The sequence below is a fragment of the Saccopteryx leptura genome, chromosome 3 (genome assembly GCF_036850995.1).
Source record: "Saccopteryx leptura isolate mSacLep1 chromosome 3, mSacLep1_pri_phased_curated, whole genome shotgun sequence".
Taxonomy (NCBI): domain Eukaryota; kingdom Metazoa; phylum Chordata; class Mammalia; order Chiroptera; family Emballonuridae; genus Saccopteryx; species Saccopteryx leptura.
The window spans coordinates 248222179-248241447 of record NC_089505.1 but is presented as its reverse complement, the minus strand read 5'-3'; the positions used below and the strand labels follow the sequence as shown (position 1 = coordinate 248241447).

The following is a 19269-nucleotide window of genomic DNA, read 5'->3' as shown; positions in this document are numbered from 1 at the left end:
CCTGGGGGTCTGCAGGTCATGATCCTGACGCTGATATGCAAATATAGGATACCAGCCTGTGCAAGGCAGTGGGCAAGAACAGAACCCCCTAAAAATTAGGCTCCAAAGAGCTGCACCACACATTAAATAGGGACTGGAAAAACTGCTCAGTGACTCATGGCAGGGGAATGAGGTACAGTATTATACCACCCAAAACGTGTCCATGACCATCCTGATCCCTGTGGCCCTTGCAGAGGCAGTGAGTGTCCTACCCAACCTACAGCATTCCTGCAGCCAATAACCCGCTCTGGAGATGGGCTTATGGTACAGAATGGCAAACAATATGAAGATGAATGAAAGAACAGGAGGACAAACACAAAGAGAGGGCTAGAGAACAATTTGAAAGAGCGTATATAATAAACACGTTTAAAGTGTGTAAAGGGATCAAACATACCAAAGGGGAAGAACATTCAAAAAATGGCAGATTTGCAGAAGAACCTAGTATACATTCTAGAACTGAAAACTTTATTCACTGGAATGCAACTTAATGGATGAATTAAGCATTATGAATAGACATAGATGGAGATGAAATGCATAAACTGAAAGAGAAATATGAGGAAATTTCACCTCCCAACCAAAGTACCAGATCCAGGTTTTTTTCAGCCAAGTTTTACCAGACTTTAAGGAGCCGACAGCCAGTATTTGATATGGGTCTAGGTATTTTAGCCATAAGCATCTTTGACATAAATATCTTTGCCACAGCATTTGCACTGTATCTTTGCTTCACAACTAATTGTCAGTTAAGATAATTTTGCTGTAAAAGATAAAACAACTGGTTGACAGTTTGATGTACATTGGGCAGACTTAATGTGTTTAAGCTAGTTGTCAGTAAATTTTATTTATCCATTGGCAAAGTTATTGTAGTTACTCCCATTTTAAATTATGTATAAGCCTTGGCCCTCATATTGGCCTATCCAGTAATGAGTAGACATGGTGATCTTAAAATAATGAATAATATTAACTACTATGAAGCCATATGTCACACTATCCTATACAATGATCAGTAAACAGTCATCCCTCCCACCCATTAAAATTAAAAGTTTGCCAATCTGTGGTAAAAATAAAAAAGGCAGCTAATAATTCAGTTCGCAAGAGCATTAATAGTCAATTCTTTAGTTAGAAACTCAGACCTCTCTTTATGAAGTAAGAAATTGCAGCAAAAACAAAAAAAAAAAGAAAGAAAAATTGCTGTGCCAAACAAGATGACAAAACAACAAACAAAAAAATATATATATATAATATTATGAACAAAAAACTTTGAAGACAATGTATTTTTATTTTCCACAATAGATCTTTTTGATTTTGTTACTAATTTTTCATTATGTCTTTCTTAACTTCCCCTTTTTAGTTTTTATTTTATCTCTTATGGTGAAATTGCCATAGGCCAATTAATGTTTGCAGCAAGGACGTCTACAGAAAACATGCTTACGGTAGAAGTATGAGACACAAGTACAGGCACTGGAACCAAACCACCCAGGAGAAGAATCCTAGTTCAGTCTTAAAGCTGTATAACCATAGCATGTTATTGAACATCCTCAGGCCTCAATGTTTATCTGTAAAATGAGTATGACAATAATAGCACCTTTATCATGGACTGTTACAAGGTTTAGTATAGGAAGTAGGGCATAGAATAAGACCTAGCACACAGTAAGTTGTTGATCAATGTGGACTGCTGCTAGTAACTTATTATCATTATCATTATTATCAAATGGAGCATCAACTGAGTATTATAATGATATCAGTCTTCAGATTAATATTTGCTTTTAATGCAATCCAATGAAACTTTTTAAATTAACAAAATAATTCTAAAGTTTATAAGGAATAATAAACATATAAAAATAGCCAAGAAAAATGTGGAAACATGCCCTAACCAATTTGAAGATGTATAAAATAAATCCCTAGCCAATTTTAAGATGTATAAGAAGTAATTGAGGCCCTGGCTGGTTGGCTCAGTGGTAGAGCGTCGGCCTGGTATGCGGGAGTCCCGGGTTCGATTCCTGGCCAGAGCACACAGAAGAAGCACCCATCTGCTTCTCCACCCTTCCCCCTCTCCTTCCTCTCTGTCTCTCTCTTCCCCTCCCGCGGCCAAGGCTCCTTTGGAGCGAAGTTTGCCCGGGCACTGAGAATGGCTCTGTGGCCTCTGCCTCAGGCGCTAGAATGTCTCTGATTGCGGCAGAGCATCGCCCCCTGGTGGGCATGCCAGGTGGATACTGGTGGGGCAGATGAGGGAGTCTGTCTGACTGCCTCCCCTTTCCAACTTAAGCAAAGTCCAGAGAATTAAAAAAAAAAAAAAAAAAAAAAAAGAAGTAATTGAAACAATGAATGGCTGGTGCCACAAAAGGCAAAGTAAGCACTGGAACAGGAAAAGCAAAGCCCATAAACAGAGCCAAACAACACTTATGTTAATTTAGTATAAAATAAAGTAACTTTTCTAATTGAGGGGAAAGAGTATATTATTCAAGAAATGTTGTTGAAACAACTGGCTAACCATTTGGAAAAACAATTAAGTTCATTTTTATCTTACACCTTAAATCAACAAATTCCAGATGACAAATTTAAATGTGAACATGAAACTATAAAAGTTCTAGAAGGAAACAAAAATATTTACATAATTTACCAGTGGAGAAAGACTTTTTAAGCATAACACTGAAGGGAGATACCATAAAGGAAACATTGGATAGTTTGAGTGCATATTTTTCAAATTTTCCTATTATCCTCCTTACGAAGTCCAAAGGGTAGCAGAACACTGGCAAATTATTGATTAGACGTGCAGCAAACAAAAGGCCAATAACCTTCATATGTAAACAGCTCTAAAAATCAGTAAAAAAAAAAAAAAAGTGACCACATCAATAGGTAAAAGATATGAAAAGGAAATTTATGAGAAAAATAATGATCAATACGCATATGAAAAATGCTACTATAACCAAGGAAAGGCAAATTAAAATAATCTGACAGATTAAAAAAATACAATGCCCAGTATAGCTTAAGAAGATATGGGGGAACAAGTGTTTTTATTCATTAGTGAGAGACCATTAAATCTTTTGAAAGTCAGTTCTTTTTTTTTTTTTTTTTTTTTTGTATTTTTCTGAAGTGAGAAGTGGAGGGGGGGGGGGCAGGCAGACAAACTCCCGCATGTGCTGGACCAGGATCCACCCAGCATGCCCACCAGGGAGCGATGCTCGGCCCCTCTGAGGTGTTGCTCCGCTGAAATCGGAGCCATTCAGGCGCCTGAGGTGGAGGCCATGGAGCCATCCTCAGTGCCCGGGCCAACTTTGCTCCAATGGAGCCTTGGCTGGGGGAGGGGAAGAGAGAGACAGAGAGAAAGGAGAAGGGGAGGGGTGGAGAAGCAGATGGGCGCCTCTCCTGTGTGCCTTGGCCAGGAATCGAACCCAGGACTTACACATGCCAGGCCGACGCTCTACCACTGAGCCAACCGACCAGGGCCTGGAAGTCGATTCTTAAAATGAATCAACTGCTTTTATACATTTTGACCCAGAATTTCAATTTCAACTTCAAAAGGAAATGATTGGGAATGTTTACAAAGACTTGGTTACAAGATGTTCATCATATTGCTTATGATAGCAAAAGAAGAGGAGTATGAAAGAGGAAGGAAGGAAAAAAGGAAGGGGAAGAAGGCAGGAAGGTAGGAAGGGAGGAAGAAACCAAAACATCTTAAGGGTAACAACAAATGTTAAACAGTAGATAATTTGTTACATAAATTATACTTTACTCCTAAACAATTAGATAACGTGAGAAAGATGAATAATTACTAGTGTGAGAAAATGTTAATGATGTAGCTTTATGTGTTAAAAATAAGTTGCAAAGTACTATTTCTGTTTTGTACACACACATTTGTATACAGAGAGACTTCAAAGATACCCATCAAAATGTTAATAGTAGTTACCTCTGAATGAGGCCACTCTTTAATTTTTACTTTCTTCTTTCCATCTATATTTTCTAAGCTTTCAACAATCAGGTGCCCTTGTGTAATAAGAAAAAAAAAACCCACAAAAATTATTTAAAATTTTAATTTTAAAATTTTTGTTAATTATTTAGGCCTAGCCTACCTCTTAAGTTAGCATTTGGTTGGTTCCCCAATGACCAGGCTGAACTCACTCCTAGCCAAGAAAATATCTTGGAAATCTCCTCACAAGCTTTATTTATTCTGGCTGCACTTTTTCCTACTCCAGTATTCAGGGTATTGTGCCAAGAAAAGGTCCTCTTTCAATTGGAAATCCATTTGTGGAGAGATTAGAAGACTAAAGAGGAGACACTGGAGTATGAGCTGAGAAATGATCCATTTTAATGAACCGTCGATTTTTTAAATGGACCTTTTACTCATGCAGTAATGAAAACCATGCTAGACTCTCCTGGTGTGTGTGGAGACATATGAGGTGTGACCATAAACAAAAGAAATTGGTTTTTAACAAACTCACTAAAATTCAATTTATAAACCATGTGAGAAATCAGTTTCCGGGATTTATAGACATTCTTCTTTTTTTGATGTAAAATTTTATTTCCCAGCTTGATCTCCCACCGTATTCACTAAGCATGGCTCTGGTTAACTTTTTGTTTGCTCTCAAAGGATGAAACTTTGCCCCCTTTGAAGATATTTTTTCAGACTGAACATTAATCATGAAGGCAGGTCTAGGAGTTCCAAAGAGGGGCTCAGCTTCCCAGGGGGACGAGAGGCAACACTCACTCGAATGTAGAAAAAAGTCCCAGTCTGTTTTCAAAAATCTGTTCCATTACCCAGAAACTATATCTTAGAAAACATCTGGGCCTGGCCCACAATGGGCACCCTGAGGAGATCATTGAAGTGCAACCATGGTGGCAGAGGGGAAGGGAGGCAGAGGGAAGGAGAACATAAAATTTCCCAAACAAAAACTTATTGTTTCTTTTCTCACTGGTTGGAGTGTTGCAGCTATTGGTCAAAAGCACTTGGTGCAATTTGGGTGCCTCCCTGGGAGCCTGATGTCATATGAAGATGATGGAATATTACTTTGTGCAACTCAGAATGAAGAGATACAATGGAGCATCTTCGTTCATGGTTCTTAATTGAGCTGCACATCAGAATCCCCAGGGAGCTTTGTCCCAGTGATGTCAGTCTCTGGTTGACAGGCACCTACCCGTGCCCTCTCCCACCTATCCCATTCCATCCTCACAGCAGCCCTGTAAAGGAGGAGTTATTTGTATCCTCGTTTTGCTGACAAGGGAACTGAAACTCAGAGAGTTGAAGTGCCCAAGGTTACCCAGATGGCCGGAGGTAGAAGCCATTTGAACCCATAGTGGTCTACTCCTGAGGCTTTTGACCTCTTCTCTACATTGCTTCCAAAATACAGTTCCCCACAGATTCTTGGGTCCCCTGACCCCAAATATTCATTTCACTTTGAGCACTAGTCTCCATCAGCCTCCCTTATATTGTGGGCAGGAACCTCAGCTCACAAAGATTTGGCTATTTGCCCAAGGACACAGAGCACATTCTAGTCAAAACTTGAACCCATATTCAACAAATAGGCCCTGGGCCAGGGAAGGAAGAGCCGCAGCCCACACTGACTTTATATAGGACCACAGGTAGCGCTCTTCTTCTGAGTGGCCCCTCTTTCTTTAACTTCAGGTGCTTCTCATATACTGGTGGTGATTCCCCTCGGCCCCTGTTTTCAGAGGGAGCTCGGGCTTTTCCTAGTCATTTCTGAAGTGGTCTGGATGAGATTGTGTTAGTGCATGTTCCCATCCTTCAGGTATGAACAAAATTATAGATGAGTGGAAGTGTATTACAGATCTGATTTATCAGACAAAAGCCCCAGTGATCTGGGAAGGAGTCAGCCTGAAAGGGGAGTTGCCACCAGATGTAATTAGGCGGTGAAGATTTTCATTTGGAGGCAAAAGAGGTTCTTCCAGGGGCAGGGGGAGTTTACACAGTTTAAAGGGAGCTGCAGCAGTGCCTGGTAGATGGCCAGCCTTGACATTGCCCCTGCTCTGTCAAGCATGCAGCTGCCTCCAGGTGAAAACTGTAAGCTGCAGGTGGGCTCTAGCAAGCAGTGCACTTGTTTGGGGTGTGGTGGGAGGAGGGATTTGCTTGTGCATTTCCCCCAGCCCTGCTGACCTGATTGGAAAAGCTGGACCCCCTCTACTTCTCCACCACATGGCTGGACTTTCATGGACCAGTCTCTTTCTCATGTAATACTGCTTCTTTATCCCTTCAAGAGGATGATGAAGGAGAAAGTGATTGACACCGAGATGGGCCAGATTCATGGGAACTCCAGCCCAGACCGGTTAATAATCTATGCCCCCTTATAACTGACATTCTTTAAATATTTGTTCAACATTCGTTTAGAAGAAAAGTTGGTGCTGTGAGGGAATTGAAGAAAAAGGGAGCTAGTGTAGATTTCTCTCCTGTGCAGTTCAGCTCTGCCCCTAACGTGCATACCACAGCAGCTCAGGGACATCCACTGATACTCGTTTGGAGATGGGGTCTCCGTCCACCCTCTCCTCTTAGTGTCTGTGTAGGTTTATGTTCTTTAAAAGCATTCACCTAGTTCACGCCCGTGACTGTGCAGAAGGCTTGAGCCATTTTTGTAGGTTTGCTCCTCAATCCTAATTCCAAAGGTAAAATCCTTCCAAACCTAATTGAGCACAGCTGCAAGAGTTTATATCAAGAGACACATACCGTGTGCATGAATCCTAAATTGTCTTCAACCAAGTAAAAACAAAGCTTTAAAAAAATATTGATTCTTAGTGAATTGCAGCTGTCTTAAGTACACCACTTATTCTGACCTCATGCTTACAAAACTTTTAAAGGTTGATGCCTTGCTTAGAAGATAATTTTTAAGTTTTATAAATGTCAACAGTCAGGAATTTTTTGGTGTGGATTTATTGAGAGGATCAAGTATTTTGCAAGAGTCCTGAGCCCCATTTACCTTCATTAGTTTCCTTGCAGTACCTAAAACTGCCCCTATAACATCCAATAGTGATGGTTGCCAAGTACCGTGACATTTTGTGTAATGTGATTCCAAGTATGTAAAACAAAACAAAAAACCTGAATAGTGTACCCCAAAGCATTATCAATGTTATCACTGGAAGTTAGGATTAACAAGGATTTTCATTTCTTTTTGTATACTTCTCTGCATTTCTTTGACTTCTCACACTAAACATGTATTACTTGTATAATTCATAAAAATAACAGTAACTATTAGACCCCAGATTAGCTGTACTGAGGGCGAGTTCTAAAAACTTGTGTGCCCAGCACCATGGGGGTCACAACCTTCTGTGGGACTGGAGGGTATGTAAGCCCCAAAAGGACAACCCAGAGACCGGCAGGGCTGCTGGAGCCCATGCTGCACTCCCCTAGGAATGGACTTGTGGTCCCTCACCTTATCCTTTCACTCCTGGGGCCACGGTGTAACCTTGATCTTCATGTACACAGTGACCAAGATCCAAGATAACCCATTTCATTTTCTTCAAATACTGCCCTCAGATGAGTCCTCTATTGCTGTTTGTAGGTAAGGTGCTCAGACTTTTCAGCCTTCCCACCTACAGCAGCTCAGAACCTCAGCAGCAATCTAGGCCACACTTCTGGAGAGCCCTGTGTCAGTCACAAAGCCCCACCGGGCAGAGTGACTCAGGTGGTATGCCTCCTGTCTAGGCAAACCTGGACCATCAAAGCCCACAGGAGGAATTGATCAAGAAACACTATCTTCCTTACTCCAACCAGGTGTCTTCCAATGGCCCTTGAGCTCTCCTGTTCTCTCCCTCCTCTACCCATCATCCTATAAAACCTCTAAGTTTTCCTGAACATTCTACCAGTACAAAACCAACACATAATATTATAGGGTGCTTTACAAAGGGCCAAAGAAAGATATAAGACCCTTATATTAGGATTTCTAACCTCAGCACTGGACACTTTGGGCCAGATAATGGTTTGCTGGGGAGAGAAGGATGCCCCGTGCACGGAGGGATATTCAACACCATCCCTGGTCTCTACTCACTGAACGTCAGTAGCACCCCTCCCCCAGTTTGACAACCAAAGCTGTCTCAGACATTGCCAGTTGTCCCTTGAGAAACAAAATCGCCCCCATTGGAGAAGCACTGCACTACATACATGTCCACAGGTCCTTTTTTGGATGAATGACTTTCTTATTATCACACTTATACCATGGAGCCCTGACACAACCCAGGTGATAATTTGCAAGACCTACTCAGTTTGCACACACATTCACACACCTTATGTTTTACAGGTGCTTCCAATGATGAACCCAGCCATACCCTACTTTGGTAAGAGCAGTCGACTTACGTCAAGTGCTAAGTGTTGAGCATTTAATCATGGCACCTTATTAAAATTTACAACCACCTATGAAATCAGTATTATTCCCATCTTTTAGGTGAGAACTCTGGGTTATGGACAGAGTTACGTAGCCAATGGGTGGTAGAGCTATGATGGGACTCCAGAGCCCAGGCTCTTAATGTGCTCATTGTTCTTCATCCTTCTCCAACCTGACCCAGAGAACAGGGAGGGAAACCAGAGGATGTATCTCTGTATCTCTGACTCCTAAAACAAACAGGAACTGGTAAAATAGGTATAGGCCAGAGAACTTTCCTGGAACCTGTTGGCCAAGTCCTCCTGAATACCATTTCTTTTCTTCTTTTTCCAAGTGAGAGGAGAGGAGATAGACAGACTCCCACATGCACCCCAACTGGGGTCCACACCCTCATCTGGGGCTGATGCTCTGCCCATCTGGGGCCATGCTTAAAACTGAGCTACCTTTTTAGCACCTGAGACAAAGGCTCCGTGGAGCCATCCTCAGCGCCAGGAGTCATGCGCTCAAACCAATGGAGCTGTGACTGCAGGAGGGGAAAAAAGAGGGGGGGGGTGGAGAAGCAGATGATCATTTCTCCTGTGTGCCCTGACCGGAAATCGAACCCAGGACACCCACACGCCAGGCTGACACACCACCGAGCCAACCAGCCAGGGCCTGAATATCATTTGATTTCAGGATTTTGCATATTTGAAAAGCCTAACTTTTTTTTAAGCCGACTACTTTTGAAGTCAGTAAAAAGGTAGAAACATGCAGCCTAACTCTAGTCTGTCTGCTTTCATTCAGAGACGCATTCCCAAACCAGCTGATAATTTGGTGCTGAACAGTTATACTTGGCTCAGGGATGCCATAAAAATGCTCCCTCGACCCAGGGGAGATTGAGAGAAAGAGCAGGGTGAACTCATTTAGTCCCTAACCGCCACTATTTTGTTCACAGTAGGAATGTAAACTCAGCTTTGGACCTTACATCAGCTTTTGGAGGGTTTCAGCAAGCTCCCTCAGATAAGACTAAGGGTTATTTTTCTTTTCCTTTTGGTCAGAAATAAATATTTATATCAAGAAAAGATTGCCAAGACTTGGACAGTATTTGAATTATTTAATCAACCCTATAAAAAGGTTCACTGTGATTGGAGTTTGAGTTGGCTAATGAATTTTAATCCTGATTTTATCCCAAATCCATTAGACAGTCACCAAGTGCAGTGAAGAATTCTGGAATTTCATTAACAGTCTGAAAAGAACTACATTGATCTAAGGTCAAAACCTGGGAATGTACACATTTGACTGCATGGTCTGGAGCATGGGTCCATTATAGTAGATCAGGACCTGAACCTCACTCATCACAGAGCTTTTCAACTTTGGTCCCCTCTCATGGGAGACATGACTTCTACTCTTATCCCACTTGGCCCTTGGAAAGTCTTGACTATTTGCCTCCAAAGTGGTCAGGTAGAAACAGACTCGGCTCTAGGGTAATTCAGGCTACATCATAAAACAAGATGTGATATTATGACAATATAAAATGCTAACTAGTTTAAACATCTGTAAAAAAAAAACTATATGGCTGGACCCTGGGCAAATCATTTCAACAAAACCTGGATTTGAATTCCAGCTCTGACATTCACTACCAACTCAATTAACTAACCTCTCAGAGCTTGAGTTTCACAAGTTGTAAATAATAAAATAAAATAATGTCAAATAAAACCATGGGTATATAGTATGAGACAAAACCACTATAGATATAGATGATATAGATAGATATAGATATGGATATAAGTGTGCATATGTGTAAAACATCTTATTTTCCCAGGAATTCATGAAGCCAAAAAAGATGTTAGTTTGATAGAACAATGTAATTAAGCAATCAGAGTTTTCCTCTGATTTTAAAGCACACATTCACATAGACTATTTTAAAGGTATAGATGCTCGTGTAATAATGTGGAAAGTCTTACTGAATGTTTATTAAGTGCCAAGTATTGTGGTTTGTACTTTTACACAGTCTTATTTACTCCCCACACAACCCCATGCAATGATGTCATCACCACCATTTACAGAGGAAGAACTTGACCCCAGTCACTCACTAGTGACCTGGGATTTGAACCTGGATTTGCTTGACTTTGAAGTCTACCCTGCCCTGTTTTGTGACTTCTGTATTCCTCAGGGATGCCCAGCTCTCAAGCTTGGGGTGCTTGGTGGTTTGCCATAATAACATTCATTGCTCCCCAAATCTCTATTTAAATCAAGCTTTTGTTTTGATTATCAGAGTCTTATAAACAAATACTTTGGATTAACCTGTCATGGGTATGCTCTGAATTCTGAATATCTTTGGTAAAAAACAAAGAAATTTATATTTACACATCATCTAAAAATTTTCTTCTGGTTTCAAACTTTTTCCCCTCCCTAGTTTTCTCCCAGTTGCAAACAAGCCAAGCTGCTGGTCGTAGCCCTCCGTCCCTGCTTCCCCTGCCCACTCAGTGCACATGCGCACTGAAATGGCTGCTGGGCGGACAGAGGAGCTCAGGCCTCTGCCGTCCTTGGAGTGATCAGGGCCCCATAAACATCACAACACCACTGGCTTTGGCAGAGGTGGCAGCAAGGTTGGCCTGGCCCCTGAACCAAACGTGGCCCCACCGAGGAAAAAGGCTTTGTGCCCTGCTTCCCAAATGGACGTTCCAGGAAGGAGTCAGATGATCTGTGTTATGGAAACCAAATGGCCCTCCTTTGTTTAGAGAGAAGGGGGGAAAAAGTCACTATTTTTGTGGTAAAGTGAAAACAGGCTCCAAACCAAACAATCCTTCTCCAAACAGAAAATGCCAGCTCCCCAGAGCAGGCCCGCAACCTCGGAGGCTGATAAACTGATGGCAGGCTGTGTTGGGCCTCGGCAGAGCCCTCCGTCGTCCCAGCCAGGTTTTCCTCTGCATTGCTCCAGAAATATCTGGACTCCCAGGCACGAAAGGAAAATGAAAGGAGGGAGAAAGAGAAATGTCTACTTGACTGGGCCAATCTGTCCTTTCTCCTTTGCAGTCGGGCTGGAGGGAATGGAGGGGGTGTACAGAGAAACCCCCGGAAGTGAGTCCAGGTGCTTACACAGCACGTGGGCACGCCAGGCCCGGGGTCTCCCTGGCATAGTGCTGCACTCTCCTGACTCCGGAGGTGCTCCTCAGTGTGACCCAGCTCTCCCCACAGAACGCAGCCAGGCGTCCCAGGCCTGTGGTGGCGCCCTGTGGCTGCCTGTGGGCAGCTAGCTGCACTCCCAGGTCTAACTAGTTCACGCACAGCAGGGTAAGCCATGGCCAAAAGAAAGCAAATGTAGGTTCTAGTCAGCCATGCCTGTCCCAGTTTCGGTTTATTCTCCAATACAAGCGTTTCCTGGAATGGAGAGGCTCTTGGCGCGGAAGGAATAGTGGAGAATTCCGTTCTAGTCCTGGCTTTGCCTATGACTGGCTTTGCTGCCATGGGTCATTGTTGCCTCCCTGAACCTCCTTTTGCATATGGAGAATAAGCCTAATAAGCCTTAGTTCACCAGGTTTTTGTGAAAAGGAGATAAAGCACGGATGGATCTTATAAAGAGTTGGCAACCAGATAGATGGCTTGGATATGGGTCCAAGTTCCCCTTTGTAACACTGCGCAAGTTTCCTCATCTCTCTACGTCTGTTCTTCACCTTTAAAATGAAGGGGAAAATATTCTTCCCTGACAGCACTCCAGAAGGTTAAATTTGGTCAGGTGATATATGTGAAGCACTTAGCACCTACACGCAGCCTGCCCCGGGGAATGTCACTGTCATTATTGTCATCACAGATGAGAAAACATCTTGAAAATAATGCTCAATTCAGGCACATGGGTGACCCACCACCGTCATCCTAAAATTCTTAATTTTACTCAACACACTCTCACTATTCTGGCAACGTTCTGCCATCCACCAATGCTAATTCTAAATTTGAGGAAACCTCCAGTAACTTCCTGGCGCTTTTAGGAGGAATTCCCTAAGCCCCACCATGGTCTACAAGGCCTTGGTCACCTGGCCCTGCCTCCTTTTCTAGCCTCATGTTGAGCCATCGGCTCAAATTCAACAGCCTTGTTGGTCCTCTTTTAGTTCTCCAGGGGTTGGCGCCTTCCCACTCAGGATCTTTGCAGAGTCACCTCTCTCCCACGCCTCTCCACCCCACCTTCAGGTTTCGGCTCCTGTAGCCTTTCCTGTGATGAGAGCTGGCCCTCCTCCTCCTCATATCACCGCAATTACAATTTCATAGTCATGTGTGTGTTTGCTATCATGTCCAGGCCTTGAGTGAAGTGATTCATCTCTTTTATTAAGTGTGAGGCCTAGCACAATGTCTGGCACATGATGGACATTCAAAAGAATACAGTATATTTTAATAAAAATCTGTTGAAGAACTATCTCCCATACAACTCCTATAAGATCCATGAAAAGAGAGGCCATGTTTCTTTTCTCAAACTGCATTTTTAGCAGATAGTAGTAGTACTTAAGTAAATATTTTTTGGATGGATGGATGGATGGATGGATGGATGGATAGGATGGATGGATGGATGACATCCAGGAAGTTTCCCAAGTTTTTATACTGATCATTTTCTTAACCCTCAGGAGGAGACTGTGACTGACCATTTTCTTCCTTTTCCTTTCATGAGGACACAGTGCTTAGCACTCGAATGTGTCTCTAATTCCCACCCCAGGTGTCTCTGCTCCTTAAATCCAAGCATGGAAAGCGTGGGCTTTCTAATATCCAGTCGGGCAAGTGTTTGGTGTCAGCAACATTTAAATGTCATTAAGAGGCATCAGTTTCACAAGAAATGCTAATAGTAGAATATCGCCTTGCAATTATATACATATATTCTTTCTATCTTCCAGTGCATTTGTATTCACAGCTTGATGGAGGGACACATATATTTCATCTTTGTATCATCTACAAATCCTGTCACTGTTTTTTGAACAGAGTAAGCTCCCAATAAATGTTGGAATATAGTGCATTTGTGTGTATACTGTATTCTGTGTATGTGTGTGTATATATATATATATATATATATATATATATATATATATATATATATATATATAATAGTTCCATATTCACATAATCCATATGATATGTAAAGAAATAACTACTATATTCTAAGTTTAGTAACTCTTCATCCCTGCTTCTGGCCCCAGAATCTGGGACACAATAAAGTGCTTAAGGAGTTCTTGATTAAAGCAGCTTAAGCTTTTCCCAGTTTCTTTCTCCCAGGATGAGAGCAAGAATGTCCCTGCCTCCAGGGTGCCCCCACTCTAATCCATCTTTCTCAGCTCTATCTGCTAAAACTAAAATTCATCTCTTTGAGTTTGTTTTCCCAAAACCTGCAACATTCTTTTCTAAGAGACCTATGTCCAAGTCCCTCAGTCTAGCACAAATAACTTGGACTGAACTTCTTCCTATACTGGTCTTTTCAAATTCTATTTATGTCCTACCCTGGAACTCACCTTGGTTTGCTCTGTCTTTGCTCCTGCCATTCCACCCACCAGAAATGCCTCTTCCTGTCTCTCCCCTGAGGCATAGCTCAAATGTTCTGTTCCCTGTGACTTCACCACGTCATCCATCTAAAGGGCGCTCTCTGTCGCCTAAAGCCAAATGCTGTTTTGTCTTAGCTACTTCTTGTGTCTGTCAGTAAACTTTTCCTGTGAATATAGCTTTTCTCTGAAACTAGTCTTAGACCCGAAGCTCCCTGAGAACCTGTCTAATATTATCTTATTTCTCCTCAGTTATGCCTGATCTATGGTAAGAATTTGGTCTCTGTTCACTCACTGATTGACTCAACTGGACGACCGGGGTCAGGGACAGCATTCAGGCAGGAGCTCTTGAGTTCATGCCAGTGAATTTTACAGCTCAAGACGGGTTTCTGTTTCAAAGGGTTATTGCTTTTCTAGTGTCTCCCAGGACTTGACTGATGGCTTTTAGGAGTCACTGAATTTGAAGTCATAAACTTGCCTCACACCTCTTAATCCAGTGACTTCCTTTTTACAGATGAGAAGCCCTTTGCTGTGGAAGATACTTATTTGCTGTGTCCAGCACCTATCTTAAAGGAAGTTGGCATGTAAGTTCCACCAGCAACTGAACCTTAGGGAGGAGAGAGGAGGTAGAGGGGACAAAGGGAAAAGAAAGAAATGTCAAAATAGGGCCTTTCTCTAGACTCCTCCAGGTAATGGTGATGAGTGACACAGTGAACCAGGCTCCAGGATAAATGTTTTACAAAGGCAATCTCACTTCATCCTCCCAAGTTCCCGACAGGAGAAACTCTTCCTCGTTTCAGATGCAGAATCTGTGGCTGAGAGAAGTTTAGCAGCTTGCCCAAGGCCACACAGCAGTACATGGAAGAGTTTGGTTGGGCTCACACCAAGGACTGTCTTGCTTAACCCTTTGAGTGAGTTTCTTTCATGCTCGCTGACCTCCAGGTGTGAGGTGTTTTTGTTTTTTTGTTTTTTTCAAAAAATGAAATTTGTCCCAGTTACAGTTTTATCAACTTAAAATCATGTTTGTTTGATAACCAATTTATGGAAACAAGAAGAACATACATTTACCTTTTTTTTAATGTTGCCTTATACATTTTAAAAAGAAGTCGATCATACTCTGGATAGTCAGGAGGCACAAAGACATACATGAATGTTCGTACTACTCAAAGGGTTAATCACAAACATCTCATTTCCAGGAAGCTCTCATACTCCCCAAAGCACTCTCACACACATTACCCTACCCTGCCATTATAATTGCCCAGCCAGAGGAGTATCACCCGTTAGAGATAAGAAGCCTAAAAAAGCTGACTGGGTCCACAGATTGTTCAAGGCTCAGATTCAGATCATCCAAGGCCAAGCTCAGTGCCCCTTCCTCTGCATCTCTACAGAGCTTACAGTATCCACTCAGATTACATGAGGCTTCCTGCACTAACTATGGGAGAAATGTCCTGGCGGTACAACTATAATAAATGCCAGTGAACATGACCAAAAAATAATCACCAGGAAAAAAGAGAATTAGCATGCTGGGCAGAAAAAGAATTATGTGGGGAACCAGAGAAGCAATGTTTCTGAGAGAAGACAAACTAACTTCTCTGTGAACATGTCTATAACAGGCTGAAGAAAGAATGGTGGCTTTAAGGAAAAATGCTAAACTGTTTCACCTGAATTCTGCTTCCAATCACTTGTTCAAATTGTAAGCCTCCAACTCTGATTGCCTAACATCAGCCTGTGATTCCACTGGTTCCAAACTACCCCTGTGTGCATCCTGCAAAATGCAAGCGAAACACAAGCTCATGAGTGAGTCTCATAGAGATGGGAAGAGGTAGAAGGCAAATGAGCTCCTCTATTCCTGCACCCCTTTGACTGCTAGATAGTCACAAAGTCACCCCTACGAGAATCAGATCACTGAGAATTCAGATAACAACAACAGAACAGTAAGTTTATAGCTTGATCAGTTTAGCTCCACTGATTTGGACCATTTTTAAAGAATCCTTCATCTTACTACATTGTGATAAATAAATTAAGTGAAAGCAGACCTTGCCTTTTCAACACAATTTTCCACAATGCAAGAAGGGCTGAATGCATTGCCCTAATATGCCAGCCAAGTATATCCTGACATCTCCCTGAGAGTGTTAGAGGTGGAGGGGCCCTAGACACCCTGCTCCACATTTCACAAAGGAGACAGTCCAGGCCCCCAGGGGGAGAGACAAAACTCCCAAGAGCACTCATGAGCAGAGCCCACAGGGGACCAGTGTGTCCATCTCTAAGGCCCTAGCACACTATGCTGAGTATCTCTGGATCCCTTGTTGTCTTTGCAGGAAAGCCGCACTCCAGGTCAGCATGAACGATGGCCTGTCTTTCATCTCCAGTTCTGTCATCATCACCACCACACACTGTGTAAGTCATCACCATTCCTTTTACCAAAGGCCTCATTGTCATTCCCATCTTCCGGGAAAGTTGTCTGGCTTGCATTCTGTTCACTACTGTTATCCTGACCCTACTGGGCCAGCTCTGGGTTGCGAGGTGGGGAGGGTGCTGCGCCCCAGGGTGCATCTGAATGCCTATGTCCGCTTCTCCAGGCTCCCCACATCTGTGACTGTGGGTGCGACCTGAACATACCAGCATGACCAGATGGCAAGGCAGGCCAGTGTCTGTGCAATAGTGAGGACGGATGTCTGGACGCAGTGGGTTTAAGAGAAAATGCACTGAGAGAAACTGAATAGCATAGACAGAAAGCACGTTTGAGGGAGTTTTTCTCTAAAGGGGTATAAGAAAATGGGTCAGTAAATGAAGAAAAACGTATGAAGACAGTCTTTTATTTAGAATGGGAGAAATTGCAGCTTGTTTACGTGGTTCTGGAAACAATTCAGGAGACAATGGGAAATTGGTGAAGCAGGGAAGAGGGGCCAGGACCCTGCGCCATAGAGATGGGGGAGGCAGCCGTCGGAACTGCATCCCTCTGCCAACAGCTCAGATGCCCCTTCTCTGGATTCTTCTGTCAGGTAGTTTTGTTTCTGGCTAAACATAAAATCACCTGGAAAGCTTTTATAAAATACTGATGCCCTGGCCTCATGCCAGACCCATTGAAACAGCCCCTGGGTTGGGCCCTAGGTTGGTGCTTCCAAGGCTATGGTTGGGAGTGCCCAGCCTGTGCCGTTGTTTCTGCCCAGTCTGCATCTCAGGAGTCAACCCGTCAGAGCTGTCAGGGCTGGGTTGGCCTGAGCATTTCCAAGATAACCTTTCAATATTCAGATTCAGCAGCCAAATGCACTTTTTCCTTTAGATCATTCTAGAGACTAATGGGTTTGACCTGATGGTCAACTTAGGCAGACGCTATGATCAAATTCCTGGCTAGCCTTTGTAGGACATGTTGTTAAAACACCTCAGTAACTGGAGTTTGTGTCCTTAACACCATCACAGGTGTGGGGGGGAGAGCAGACAGCTCTGAAGCAGGCAAAGTAAATGAGTAGGAAATGGGGCCTCTTGACAGAGAGCACTCCCTCCCAACTCCTGCCTCTGCCCCGCTTCCACACGCTTTCATCCCGTGTTAAGAGCAAACCAGTTTTCTTGAGAGCTGCATAAGCCAGTGCGATGGGCACAGAAAAGTTTTATTTGATCAAAGAGAGTAAGGTTGTCACATGGAAGTGTCTGAGAAATGTCTATGTCTCAAGGATCTGTCAGTAGGACATCATTTCTGGAGACCAAATATAAAAACTGTATGCACAAGCAGTGAAATTTCTTCCAATGTACCCTGCCTGATTCTTTTAGAAATCGACCCTTTTGGATCCTGCCAACCTGCAGGAAATGATTAAAATACCCCAATCTAACAACTTCATTCCAGATTCCTCCCTGCCCTGAATGATCCAACAATTTGGGCCTGTAGTTCTCATTTTGTCCGATCATACCAGAGAAAGAGCCATGACCTTGAGCCCATGAGGGCAGGGAAATGAGAAGGGGAAACATCTCAGAACCAAATCTGTGGTATGGCAGAAACAGAACTACAAATTTAGGTCCTGAGCATCTAAGCCAAGAAGAAATGGTGGCCTTACAAATGTGCTGCAAAATGAAAAGAAGGCTCAGTCAAGTCCCTCTGTGTCTTCCAGCCCACTCCAGCCTACACTTACACCTTACATCTTCATTTGAGTGCATGTCACGAAGTTTTCTGTTTGATTAACTCTTGAACAATACCACCTCATAACCTCTTCTGCATTATTTTCCTTTTATTTGAGAATGCTGTATGTCTTCAACAAAGTTATAGCCACCCTAAAATTTGAAATACAGGTCCATTTATTTATTTATTCAACAAATATTCATTGATCATGCACAGTGTGCTAGGCATGGCCCTGGGTGCCTGGGATACTACAGAGAACACAACAGATAGAAATCTCTGTATAGGCCCTGGCCGGTTGGCTCAGTGGTGGAGCGTCGGCCTGGCGTGCGGGCGACCCGGGTTCGATTCCGGCCAGGGCACACAGGAGAGGCGCCCATTTGCTTCTCTATCCCCCCCCCCTTCCTCTCTGTCTCTCTCTTCCCCTCCCGCAGCTGAGGCTCCATTGGAGCAAAGATGGCCCGGGCGCTGGGGATGGCTCCTTGGCCTCTGCCCCGGGCGCTGGAGTGGCTCTGGTCGCGGCAGAGCGACGCCCCGAAGGGGCAGAGCATCGCCCCCTGGTGGGCAGAGCGTCGCCCCTGGTGGATCCCGGTCGGGTGCATGCGGGAGTCTGTCTGGCTGTCTCTCCCCGTTTCCAGCTTCGGGAAAAAAAAAATCTCTGTATAGTGGTGAGGGGAAAGGGAAAGAAGGTAGATAATAAACAAGACACCTAACAAGTGAATTGTACACTATGTTAAAAGATCATATATTCTATGAAAAAGTAAAAGGAGTTGTCACTTCTTGAGTGAGTGTAATGTAAATAGAGATATATTGAGAGAGTGGCATTTGAGTAGTGACTTTGAAGTTGACTGTGAGGCTACTGGAGGAAGAACATATCAAACAGAGAGCCCCAGTGCTTAGACCCTAAGACCAGACACCTGCTGCAGTCAAGGATGAGCAAGAAGGCTGATGGTCGGTCACTGGAAGACCGAGAATGAGGAGAGCAGTGGCAGGGAGGTAAAAGAGATGGATAGTGGAGAGGCTTGTGAGAACTTCAGCTTTTGCACAGAAACACAGCATAATCAGATTTATGTTTGAAAGATCACTCTGGCTGCCGGAGCAGTCTGTGGGAAGACAAGGATGAAAAAACTGTCACTAGTTAGGAGGGTTATGATCATATTTTAAGCCAGGATGATGGTGGCTTGAGTCAGGAGGGCACAGTGGAGATGAGAGAAGTGGTCAGCATCAGTTATATTTTGAAGACAAAGTTAATAAATTTCCCAAAACATGGGATGCAGGACTTGATAGGAGAAGAGTCAAGAATGACGCCAAG

At 43.3% G+C, this 19269-nt stretch overlaps 1 protein-coding gene across 1 annotated transcript in view; it reads left to right on the top strand.

Moving 5' to 3' along the window:
* ANTXR1 (ANTXR cell adhesion molecule 1) overlaps positions 1–19269 on the top strand; it is a 245495-nt gene that overhangs the window by 88361 nt on the left and 137865 nt on the right. Inside the window, exons 11-12 of the mRNA XM_066378086.1 lie at positions 14364–14433; positions 16168–16246. Of these exons, the coding sequence (XP_066234183.1) occupies positions 14364–14433; positions 16168–16246 (149 nt within the window). The remainder of the gene's footprint in view (positions 1–14363; positions 14434–16167; positions 16247–19269) is intronic.